This window comes from Salvia splendens, chromosome 11 (assembly GCF_004379255.2).
Source record: "Salvia splendens isolate huo1 chromosome 11, SspV2, whole genome shotgun sequence".
Taxonomy (NCBI): Eukaryota; Viridiplantae; Streptophyta; class Magnoliopsida; order Lamiales; family Lamiaceae; genus Salvia; species Salvia splendens.
Genome location: NC_056042.1, coordinates 23,470,959 through 23,483,452, shown reverse-complemented (window position 1 = coordinate 23,483,452; position 12,494 = coordinate 23,470,959). Strand labels below are relative to the sequence as shown.

The 12,494-nt window shown below is 39.2% G+C and overlaps 2 protein-coding genes across 3 annotated transcripts; both read right to left on the bottom strand.

Annotated features, from left to right (window-relative positions):
* Nucleotides 1-1,150: 1,150 nt before the first annotated feature.
* On the bottom strand, nt 1,151-5,362 carry LOC121753955 (PHD finger protein EHD3-like). 2 transcript variants are annotated; one of them, XM_042149262.1, is made up of 7 exons: nt 5,221-5,362; nt 4,709-5,044; nt 3,993-4,148; nt 3,408-3,740; nt 3,083-3,172; nt 2,908-2,961; nt 1,151-2,440 (listed from the first exon to the last, which is right to left on the bottom strand). In XM_042149262.1, the coding sequence occupies exons 2-7, from the start codon at nt 4,940-4,942 to the stop codon at nt 1,601-1,603; spliced, it is 1,707 nt and encodes a 568-aa protein (XP_042005196.1). In that variant the 5' UTR covers nt 4,943-5,044; nt 5,221-5,362; the 3' UTR covers nt 1,151-1,600. The 2 variants fall into 2 exon arrangements, with proteins under 2 accessions (XP_042005196.1, XP_042005197.1); XM_042149263.1 differs by lacking the exon at nt 2,908-2,961.
* Nucleotides 5,363-7,516: 2,154 nt separating this feature from the next.
* LOC121754620 (aminoacylase-1-like) lies at nt 7,517-8,971 on the bottom strand. The gene is made up of 2 exons (XM_042149947.1): nt 8,888-8,971; nt 7,517-8,029 (listed from the first exon to the last, which is right to left on the bottom strand). Exons 1-2 carry the CDS (start codon nt 8,969-8,971, stop codon nt 7,517-7,519), a joined length of 597 nt encoding a protein of 198 aa, XP_042005881.1.
* Between the last annotated feature and the right edge of the window lie 3,523 nt (nt 8,972-12,494).

The following is a 12,494-nucleotide window of genomic DNA, read 5'->3' as shown; positions in this document are numbered from 1 at the left end:
CTGATATAATGTACGCCTGTATTATCATGCACAACATGATTGTCGAAGATGAAGGTGGCGAACTGACCAATTGGGTCAACGACGATAATGAAGCCCGTCCAAGCCACGGCGTGGCCGCCCCCAACGTATGGAGTGGGGTACCTCACGTTGAAGCCGGCCTCCTACAAGCACATGCCGACATGCACCAAACGACGGCTCATATTCGACTCCAAAAGGATTTAATTGAAGAGTTATGGGCGCGGAGGATTGACCGCCGTTAGTTTTTTTTAATTATGTAATTTTTTTTAATTAATGTACTTTTTAAATTTTATTAATATTAGTGAATTTTCTTGTTTTTGTGTCGTAAATTTAATTCTGTATATTGTGTGATTGTTAATTATTTCATTTTGTATATATTTGTTAATAGTAATGTAGATAGTATGTGGCTAGGCTATGGCTGGGCTATTGGTGGGCTATTTGCTTGTTTTGATGATGTGGCAGGAGGATTTTTAGTGCTGATGATGTGGCAGTGGCTAGGCTATGACTGGGCTATTGCTGGGCTATTCCTATTATGGATGGCCTAAATGTTTTTCCTTCAACCAAATTAGGTTTTCCTTTTTTGTTTATTATGCTTTTATTTATTTTCCTTGTAGTTTTATTTTCCATAAGTTTAGGATTTCTCATTAACTATAATTTACATTGAGTTTATATACTCTAAGTTCTCAATTAGTTGAGTTCTTTATCTTCCAATTTAGTCATTCTCCATATATTTTATGAAGTACATCTTAATTTTATCACAATACATTGCAAATAAGATAAATCTTTCATCAATAAATTCTCATATACTCGCAAATAAGTTGAATGTAGCAAATTTTCATATTCTCACTTGAGAAAATTTGCATCCTATCAACATAATCAGGTACTCCCTTCATCCCAAGGAAGATAACCCCTTCCTTGGGCGGCACGAGATTTTATGTAGTTTTATTTTGTGTGTTGGGTGAAAAGAGTAAAGTAAAATAGTGGAAATAAAGTAGAGATAAATAGATTTCCATTTTAGTAATAGATCATCTTAGGTGAAACAAACTAAAAAGGAAAGTGGTCAATCTTCAATGGGACAGAGAGAGTATATAAATAGGGGAGGAGAAAATCTGTCGATAATGTAGGAGGAAAATGCATAAAATACAGAATAGAGCATTTGGCCTAGTCTTAGGCTGTTAAACAAGAATATAGCAATATCTCAACAAACAGGGAAGCTTATTACAATTGCAACAACCACCCATTCAATTCAATACAAGGGATATCCAGTTAAGCCTACCTCAACTCCAAATCAGGGGCAGAAGCGATTCTTTCCGATCAATTTATCACGGAACACTCAGTATCATGATCTTGTACAAGAATATTTACTACAAACTACAACACCTAAATCGATTCTTGCACTGTGTCTACAATTTCACAACAGAATTTACCTTGAGGAACAAAAGCAGGATCCCATTGCCTACAAAAGGGATGATTGAAGTCAAAAGTTAGCCTGTAGCAAAAATGTCAGTTGTTCGAATGATGCAGTAATGTACAAGCATAAACTTCCTTGTTTTCCTCCTAAAAAGAGCGTTTGTCAGCTCAATTAGCTGTCTAACTCCATTGCAGCCATATTCTCTTCGTAATTCAGAGTTTTAGCTGCATTAAGAAGCATATCCACCCCACCAGATTTGTTCAAAGCCTCACTGCCTTTCAGTTTTCCATCCAAGGTTCTCTTTTGCATATGCTCGTATGTCCTCCGGGCTCTCTGGATACGCTGAATTCCACTATCGCATTTTCGGCAGAACCATTTCCCATTTGGTATGGTAGAGCGTGGTGGCTGCATGCAATAGATGTGGTACCCGTGATCACAGCCATCGCATAGAACAATCTTATCATCGTCTTTATCAGTCAAGCAAGTTCTGCACAGACAGGAAGGACAATACCAACATGGGCCATGCGAGATAAGCTGCTTAGTTGTTAAACATTTCTCATGGTAAAACTTGTGAGGACAAAAGTTGTGCCCACAAATTCTATATTCTTCATCACCGCCAACTTCAGTTCGACATACTGTGCAGTGCTGAAACTCTTCATTGGCAACAAACTCATTTGAACTCCCCTCTAATTCTTCTGTTGTTACGTCATTCCCAAGCCCATCTTCTCCACCACTGCCATCACATGGTGACAAAAAGGCATTTAGCCTCTCACAAGCTACGCAGTTCTCATGTGAGGTTTCAATTCCCTTTGCTATACAGTTGGCACAGTGCCAACTTCTACTAGGGATTTCTGTAATGGCAGGCTCAATACAGAAGATATGATACATCTCCTCACATGAATCGCAGACTAAACCAGTTCTTCCATCTGCCTTTTCCCTACAACGCCTGCAGGTATGGGCTTCATCAAGACCACATGTCTCTGCCACCTCCGGTTTAGTGTGCACAAGGAACTGTCAACAAACATAGTAAAAGTCATATCTGCCCCTTAATTACCCAAGATGTGATAGAAGCCAAATTAGTTTTCAAATATATTTTCCACTGACATCTAAGTCTTCAATCACCTCTGTAAGTGTGTAAGGCATAATTAGCTCCGAAATAGACTACAATTTAATGTCAGGGACTTCAACCATAATAAGTAAAAACATATTATCATCATAAATACATTAGTGATACAGGAAAATTGCATTTCTGGCCAGCAGAATGTGCAATATTACTGAATCGATTATATATTTTCAGCTCAATTCTCATATAAGCAGAAACTAAATCAAATACATTGAATAAGTGGAAGTCCCATTAATTTCATTATCGTGATGAAACAGTAACAAAGAAAAAGGATTTAGCACAGGAAAAACTTTGAGTTTGAAGTCCCCAATGCTTTTCTAACTTAATGAAAAAGTATAGAAAAAGAAACAAATACCTCATGTTTTGCACCCTCGGAGATGCTTTGATCAGGGTTGCTTGCCTGAGGATACTAAAAATACATATATGTCAATACCAGCTGCATAAGTAGCAGGAAGCCAGCAAATTAAGACAATCAGGCAAGAACCAGGAGACAAAACACGGAAACGGCATTTGCAGCTCAAATTATTTACCTGTTCGTGGAAAGAAGTTATAGTTTTGTCTGATAGGCACTTTGCAAGAGCAGTTATATCAGAGCCAATCTTTTGGAGCTTCGCCCAAATCTACACAAGAAAATTCAATAATGATAACTGAAGCTCAAACAAATGCGATACATATGAAACTATGAAGTATCTTCTTCAATTTCGTAATCCAAGATTTCCACAATGAAATATTCAGAGTAGCCATAATTTGTCCATAAATAGAATTCCAAGGAATGTGTCCAAATAAATACATCTAATGCAGCAAGAATCACACCCAACCCAACAAGCAGATATATGTAACTTCAAAGAAAAGTACCTCTTGAACATCAGACTGAAATAGCAGTGGTGACTTTTCATATACTTTCTCCTTCATCCTTGTGTTTATACGATTCAAATCAAAAAAAATGTCAGCCTTTATGCCTTCGAAATTTTCAAGGAGTAAACTGCATAGCTGTGCAAACTGTTCTGACATAAAAACATCCACAAAGGTGGAAGTACAGCGCTCTGTGAATGTTGTAGTATTAGGTCCATTGACTAATCCGCTAGATGTCAAACCAAAATTGGACTTAGTTGCATTCTGGAGACCATCAAGCACAGTCCCAGTTTGAGATGTGCTTTTGCCCCAGTCTTCACTAGAACAAACAGAATCCTAGAAACAAATCGCATAAAAGAGTTAAGATTCTACAACTAAATAGAGGATGTGGTTGAAAGAGACCAAAACATACCAATTTGTTATCTTTGAATTAAAACAAGTTACAAGATAAGTCTTATTGAGTACAAATAATATTTAATTACAAATTTTCACAAAAAATAAAATCAGGAGTACTTAGTTCTGGTAAATAGGAAATAAAAATATGACAAAGTGAATAAATTGAAGGTTAGCCTCCAAGACGAAAAATACCTTCGCAGAAGTTCCAGTACCACTTCCTTCTGGAAAAACAAGGGCATTTTTAATGCATTTCTTCAATCCACCACTATTGAGCGGCTGGCAGATTTGATCCAGAATAATGTTTCTTTTGTGCTTGAGTGAGCAATCATTGGAACAATCTGCATCTTTCTGAGAACATTTAGCTAGGTCAAGTAAGCACTTCATTGACTGGGAAAATCAAAAGTACCTCAGCAGCCTGACAGAGAATATACATAAAACTGACAGACACCCACAAAGATGGATGGTTGTAGAATCAGAAAATGAAAATTAGGTAGCTAATTATTTGTAAACATGGGTGATATTATAACATGCCATCTTTGAAGTGAAAAGGAAGTAGAGAAGAAGTCCAATACTAAATCCCAAAACCAAGGGAATGATAAATATGACTCATCAATATGCATAACTCTCTAACGTGCACCCATAGTAGTAGTCCTTAACTTAGTAGGAGTATTAAAGTGCGGCAGCAAAGCATTATCTTTCTAACTAAAGTCTAAATATCATTTTCCAAAAACTGCAGTCACTAGTCTTGCAAGATTGTTCCAACTGAGAGTCTACAGCTTATAACTTCTAATTATATAACTAACAGTGGAAAGCAAAATACTTAAATTTAAACTTAAAGTGAACAAATTAAACTTAGTTCGCTACTAGTCTTATAATGTGAAATATTAGGAAATAAGAAATTACCGCACCTTCTCACTCAGCTGACTCGCCGAATCATCAGAAACCTTCCCACACTCCATAACCTTGATACACTTCCGCCTTTTGTAAGTAAGCAAACTATCGCCTCCCAATCCAGAAGGACCAGCTTCAGCATCGACTGCAACGCCATTAGCCTTCACCTCCTCAACATCAGAGGATTCTACTAAACTCTCAAAATAACTTCGACAACCGTTGCCATTACTTTCTTTAAGAGCATCCACCATATCTAATCTTCAATTAAGCAACGCTAGCCACCAAAGAATAGTGACATAACAATTCGGACCCAGAGCAGTCGAGAATTCCAAATTTCCCTACGAATTCAACGCCTACAGTGCAAGAAACAATTGAATTAAGTTAGAATTCAAGAATCAATAAACTGCAATACCCCGCTCTCCCGAGAAAAGATGCAGATATTTCCGAGTATGCATAAAGTCCAAAATTGGTCGAGAATTTCGAAATTCGTAGAGAAAGAGAGAGAGCAGAACAGAAATTGGGAACTTACTGGAGTTGGAGAGTAGATAAAGAGAGGAACAGAAATGTCGGATTTGGAACCCTAGAGAGATAAAGTTGCGCCGAAATTATCAGAGACAGAGACAGAGACAGAGACAGAGACAGAGCGAGGGGTTTTCAAAATTTTGAAAACGAGAAGCTTATTTTAGTGCACTCTTTCCTTCCGGCGGTTTATTAACCAAACCGGTAACGTCTCTTCTTTATTGCAATTAGTACTATATTTTCATAACTTAATCTATTAATAGAAATATTATAGTACAATCAATATATTAGATCAATATTGAATTAACTTTTCCATTTTACATTTTATTATTCATACAAAATCAAAATTTTTGTTCGGAAATGGAGGAAGAACACAATAAAACCAATTCTATAATAAATATATATATATATATATATAGGATTTATATATATGTATACATATATATATATATATAGGGGAGCGTTATTCTCCTTTTCACATCTTAGATCATTTTTCCTTCTTAATATTACGCGTTAGATCTAAGGCATCAACGGATCAGATTGATTCTATAAAACTGGTTCCGTGTTGCATTATAGAAGGTGGTTGTATGCATTACAGGGATATTATTGACATTTGACGGAAAAGTAACTGCCACATTTTGGTATCTGCGAATAATGCACCACATGGTCACGAGTAATGCATATAATTGACTATATAATGCACAATATGTGAACTGCAATGCATACGAATAAGATGTACCATGTTATGATGTTTGGACACACGTTTCTTGTTTCCCCTAAGGGTTTAATAAGCTTAGGGGCTAGGGTATAGTACGTAGACACGTATGTAATCTTCACATGGTAACGAGTAATGGATATAATTGACTATATAATGCACAATTTGTGAACTGCAATGCATACGAACAAGATGTGCTGTGTTATGATGTTTGACACACGTTTCTTGTTTCCCCTAAGGGTTTAATAAGCTTAGGGGCTAGGGTATAGTACGTACGCATTAATAACAAATTATAAAACGATACGAATAATTCACCAAATTGTCACGAGTAATGGATGTTATTAACTATATAATGCACAATATGTGAACTACAATGCATACGAATAAGATGTACCATGTTATGATGTTTGACACACGTTTCTTGTTTCCCCTAAGGGTTTAATAAGCTTAGGGGCTAGGGTATAGTACGTAGACATTACTAACAAATTGTTGTTATTGGAATATACGTATGTGCATTATTTGGTTTAGGTAGTGCATTATGTAGCTTTTAATTGGCATTATCTCAGTATATTATGCATTATTAGAGGTATTGTGTATATGGGTTAATCAACGGATTGAAGATTACATACGTGCATTTAGTAATGTCTACGTACTATACCCTAGCCCCTAAGCTTATTAAACCCTTAGGGGAAACAAGAAACGTGTGTCAAACATCATAACATGGTACATCTTATCCGTATGCATTGCAGTTCACATATTGTGCATTATGTAGTTAATAACATCCATTACTCGTGACAATTTGGTGAATTATTCGTATCGTTTTATAATTTGTTATTAATGCGTACGTACTATACCCTAGCCCCTAAGCTTATTAAAGCCATAGGGGAAACAAGAAACGTGTGTCACACATCATAACACAGCACATCTTGTTCGTATGCATTGCAGTTCACAAATTGTGCATTATATAGTCAATTATATCCATTACTCGTTACCATGTGAAGATTACATACATGTCTACGTACTATACCCTAGCCCCTATGCTTATTAAACCCTTAGGGGAAACAAGAAACGTGTGTCAAACATCATAACACAACACATCTTGTTCGTATGCATTGCAGTTCACATATTGTGCATTATATAGACAATTATATACATTACTCGTGACCATGTGGTGCATTATTCGTAGCGGTTTCCAGCCATTATTAGATTACTATTGTATCCTCATAATGCACAAAATAGGACAAATAATGCAACACGGGATTAATTACCCAATGTTGATCTTGACCGTCCATTTCTCTAATCTAATGATTGATATTAAGAAGGAAAAAGGAGGAAATATAGGAAAAGGAAATGAATACATCCCTATATATATATCCTACTACCAAATTTAATTTTATTTTAAAGAAATACAATTTTGTTAATATTTTGAGTATGGGCCAAATGTGCTCCTAAACATATTGAAGTTTTATGATTTTGGCCTTAGATATTACATTTTGAATTATTGCATCCCACACATTTGAAATCGAGCCAGAATCAGTCCATGCCGAGAAAAAAATACGATCAACGGTTGTTAAGCCGATTTTTTACCCAATTAAGCATTTTGATTACATTTTGACCTAAATTTCGTCATCATCTCCACACTCTTCACCAAATTCTCCATGGCGCTACCGTCGAACATCCTGGAGTCGTGGCCAGGCATACCCCGCGCCCTGATCACGACGTGCCAAGATGTGCGATCAGTGTAGAACACTCTGAACTCATCACTTACAGAGGTTAGGCCTTCATCCAACACAAGTCCATTATTCAATTCCTCAAACTCTCTAGTCTCAACAAACTTCGTCATCTCATCAAATCCACCGATTTCTTCTTCGGGGACGCAAGAGATATACACGGTGTGAAGAGGGGTGTGATCAAGACTTAATCTTTTGAGCTCCTTGATCGCTTCGAGATACTGCATATCGATGCACTTGTCGTCCTGGGTGCTGCGGGCGGAAATTTGGCCATCGGCAGTGTGGTGGGCGGTGAAAGGGTGGTGGAGCCACTTGGAGGCTCGGCGGGGACGAAACGAGGTGGGAATTGAGGAGATACTCATCATAGCCAACCTCTAGAAAATGGAAATCAAGCTTAAATATGTTCATTTCATATGTACAATGCTTGTGGAAGGAAACAACAAATGTAAATTCCATTGCACCTCTATATAATTTTGGAATCGTCTTTTTTTACTATTATTATTATTACTCTTCTCATAAGCGAGTTTTATATCTGTCGCGTCTTAACAATTACTTTCTCCAGTCTCACAAGAGTATGCACTTTTTGTTGGACACGAGTTTTAGTATTGCTAGTGGAGAATGGGTCCTACCTCAGTAGTGATAAAAAACAGTTTTCAAAATTAAAAAATGCACTGTTATGGGACAGACTAGAAAGGAAAGAATGGATACTCTTGTAGGACGGAATGAGTATGTAACTAATAAGGTTTATTGGAATCGTGACCGATCAAAGGACTATGTCTATAGATAGGTTAGTCATTCCATGCATTCTACACTCTAACTCATTCACTACATAGCATTAGATAAATGTTCTCTCTCTTCATTATCTCATATATCGAAGCTTTGACATCGCCTTCATCCAGTTCGTCGGAGTTTGTTTCGTTTGCGGTGTTGCGTCAAACAAGACATAGGCATTTTATTTTTGGGGACGACACGTCAATCCGAGAGCACTACTTGGACGTATTTCGTCTTGCCAAAAGACGACTCCTCTACTCAGTTAAACTACTTTTAAGGTTTATCAGTTTTGATTATTGTGTTTCCATTGGTTTATTTTCGTGTATTTATTTGTTCTTCTTTTTGGTTGTATGATGTCTGATCAGGTGCACTCAGCTTTCACAACAATCGCAAGACGAGATGCTTGCCAGATATACCTTTAAAACTTTCGAAACTTAACACCTTCACTTAGAAATGTCTACCAAATCAAGCATCACCGCTACCACTTTTCCATCCACCATCTCCACCACCAAGCCAATCAGTTCATCACCGATCCCAACAATCATGACCAATTCTGACGCTTCTACCACTTCACCAACAACCCTTGGGAGTTTTCAAACCCTTTTGGGTTCACTGGTGAATCCACATCGAGTAGATCGATTGGTTCCACCGTTAGTGGTTCCTTAGGATCCTTGATTGAATCGAGTGTTGGGGCTTTTGGGCTTGACATGGGTGTTGGACCCTTCAGAGTCAACACAAATGTGGGGTCCTCTGTGGTCAACACAAATGCTAGCTCCTATCATGAAACGAGTTCGACACCAATAATGATGCCACCTATCTAGAAGCCACCGAAGTTTGGAGAAACTAACTTCAAGAGTTGGAAACATAAGATTTTGTATTACCTAACAACTTTGAGTGTCGTGCATTTCCTCAAGGAAGACAAGCCACTCGCTCCAAGTGAGGAAGAGACCAACTTTGGAGTCATCCTCGACTATGACACTTGGCATAAAGGAGACTATCTTTGTAAGAACTTTATTTCAAGTGATTTAGATGATAGTCTCTATACTGTATTGTAAACACATCGAAATAAATATGGGAGAATATAGAGACAAAGTACCGTAGTTATGACGTAGGTACAAAGAAGTTTGTAGTTGCCAAATTTTGGACTACAAAATGGCTCAGGCAGTCCCATCTCATGTTGAAAGTTAAGTTCTTTATTCGATTTTTATTTCTAAAGTTCCATTCTTTAATTTGTGTTGTTCGAGTTGGTGGGTATTGGTTCAATTTTCATGATAAGCATATGATGATTGAAAGATGTGAAATTGGGAATCGAAATTATACCTTTGATTTAGAGAGATGGGTGGAAATTGGTTACCGCTTCGTTGAATGTTGTAGGGAAATTGAGACTTCGAATAATGAATTGTGAGTGTGTGATACGGATTACACCCAACAAGATGAGGTAGATGGAGTGCAGGCCCAGAACCGGCGTAACTCGAGCTTGGCCAGAGAAGAATATGAGCTCAGCGTCGAAAAGGCCCAAGAAAAGAAGAAGAAGAAGAAGAAGAAGAAGAAGACCAAGCCCACAAGGAAGAAGTCAAGACCTGGAAAGTTCAAGGATTATGTCCTTCACTGAACGTGAAGAGTGGAAGGAAGTTAGGATTCACACGTTCTCCATGATAAGAGACGTGATTGTATTGTTTTTGAGTTGGTTACTTTGTTAGGATAGATCGAGTCCACTTCTCGGGTTTTCTTCTTGGTTTTTTCCCGAGTCGCATGTCTGAACCAAGTAGGGAGAATTCTATATATAATGGAATTCATGTAGATCGAGTCAGCATTGAGAATTAAGGAAATACAGTTTCTTCTTTCTCAAACCCAGCTTACGTCCTTTTTGCACAATTCAACAAACACTTTCATACACACATTTCATCAAACACCATACCCACCCCATTTTCGTATCATTTGGTGCCTTCATTTCGACCTCTTCCTCCATTCTTGTACGCCATGGCTTCAGCGTCGCAACCATCAGAGGATGCGTTGGCGGAATATTCTATTCAGGAGCTGGGTCAAATGCTATTCGACGTCAAAGTCCGATTGTCGAATAATGAGAAGACGATGATGTCAAACCGTTTTGATCAGGAGGCATTCTCTCGACAAAAGCAATGATTAATAAGAGCTTGGAAGACCATTTATCCAAACTCTTGGTAGCGGTCGAGAACCTGGGCTCCACACAACCTAAACCCACTGCTTCAGTCCCGGCTTCACGTGGGTGGTCAATCCCGATGTCAGTAGTCTCCAAACCACCGACGTTCGACCCAGATTCATGGCCAAAACTGAAATTTGATCCCCCGAGATTTGGGAATGACAACGTGGTCCGATGGATTAAAAGAATCCAAAAGTACTACAACCATTCCTTCACGCCATTGGCAGACTGTCTATATCTCACCGAGTTCTTATTGGATGACGCAACAGCAGAGTGGTTCAGCTATTGGGAGGACAATAACAACGGCAAAACCTGGGATGAATTTCTCATCGCGGCAAAACTGCGCTTTGACCCAGACCTTTACGAAGATTATGTGGGTCGTTTAGCGACTCTTCGGCAATCCAGTTCGTTGAATGATTATTTGAAGGCGTTCGAACCGGTTCTCCAGAAGGTGGGCAATGTAGGGGACTCTACTCTAACTTCCCTGTTCATTGCAAGTCTCTCACCCTCTTTGAATGCCGAGTTATTAACGCGGTGCCCAACTTCATTAGGCGACGCTATGGCCCTCGCTCAGCAGCTTTCGGCTTGTCACTCAGCCGCTTCGATTGGGATGCCAGTCCAGAATCCTTCAATGGATTCGCGCGACACGTAACAAATCACAAAATATACCCCACCGCACTCTCGACCGACGGGTAACCCAAGCCCGGCTCTGGGACGTAACGATCGTGATGGTCCACCTCGTGACTACCCAATTGTGCGGGTCTCAGCCGGCAGAGAAGGCTGAGAAGGCCAAACGAGGTGAATGTTTCTATTGCCCTGAAAAATACTCTCGTACTCATATTTGCAAGAAAAAATTTTACGCCTTCATGGGTGAGGACGATGTGGAGGAAATTCCGGAGACACAAGATGCCTCTGACTCTGAGGACGAGGCTAATACAATGGTCATTACGGGTGATATATCCACGATTCATGTCATCGGGCCCAAACTGCGTCCGCGCGCTATTCGCCTAACAAGACATATTCATGAGTCACCCATCTCGGTCCTAATTGACGGCGGCAGCATACACAATTTTTTTAAACCTGCCGTAGCGGAAAAGCTAAGTTTATCTCTTCACTCGGTTACTCCTTTTCGGGTGTTTGTCGAAAACGGTGATTCTTTACGTTGCAAATATGTTTGCTTATCCACACCAATTTCTCTGCATGGACATATGTTTGCAATTGATCTATTTATTCTCCAAGTCGAAGGTCCAGACATCATCTTGGGTGTCCAATTGTTACAAGATCTTGGTGAGGTGACGAAGAATTACAAGACTTTATCCATGAAATTCAAATGGGAAGACAGACTGATCACCTTGTAGGGAGAAGCCAAGCCCCCATAGTCCATTTCCTATCATGGACTTTTCGCTCTCCTGGAGCGAGAACCAGAAGCTGAATTATATGAGATCACTCCCCTCGTGGAGCAACCGACTCCTCCCGACGCAGACAAATCACAACCGCTCATTCCCTTGCAGCCGATACTGGACGAATTCTGGATGGTTTTTGAAATTACCACAGGTCTACCTCCAAAACGACGATGGGATCACCGCATCCATTTGCATCCCTCGTCCAAACCAGTCAATGTCCGTCCATATCGATACCCATATTTTCAGAAAACGGAGATCGAGAAACAAGTACGGGAGATGTTGTCACAAGGAGTCATTCAACCAAGCACAAGTCTGTTCTCCTCGCCTGTCCTTTTGGTGCGCAATAAGGATGGTTGTTTTCATTTCTGTGTGGATTATAGAGCCCTCAACACTGCCACTACGTCCGACCACTTTCCCATTCCCACAGCTGATGAGCTCTTTGATGAGCTACACGATGCCAGGGTGTTCTCCAAGCTGGACCTTAGA

Excerpts from the sequence above, each read along its gene's own strand:
- LOC121753955 (XM_042149262.1), bottom strand. The coding sequence starts at position 4,942 with ATGGTGGATGCTCTTAAAGAAAGTAATGGCAACGGTTGTCGAAGTTAT. Across the intron at positions 4,149-4,708 it reads CGAGTCAGCTGAGTGAGAAG|AAAGATGCAGATTGTTCCAA; the intron begins GTGCGGTAATTT and ends AAATGTTCTCAG. Across the intron at positions 3,173-3,407 it reads TTCAGTCTGATGTTCAAGAG|ATTTGGGCGAAGCTCCAAAA; the intron begins GTACTTTTCTTT and ends TTTCTTGTGTAG.
- LOC121754620 (XM_042149947.1), bottom strand. The coding sequence starts at position 8,971 with ATGATTGTTGGGATCGGTGATGAACTGATTGGCTTGGTGGTGGAGATG. Across the intron at positions 8,030-8,887 it reads TAGCGGTGATGCTTGATTTG|AGGTTGGCTATGATGAGTAT; the intron begins GTAGACATTTCT and ends TCCATTTTCTAG.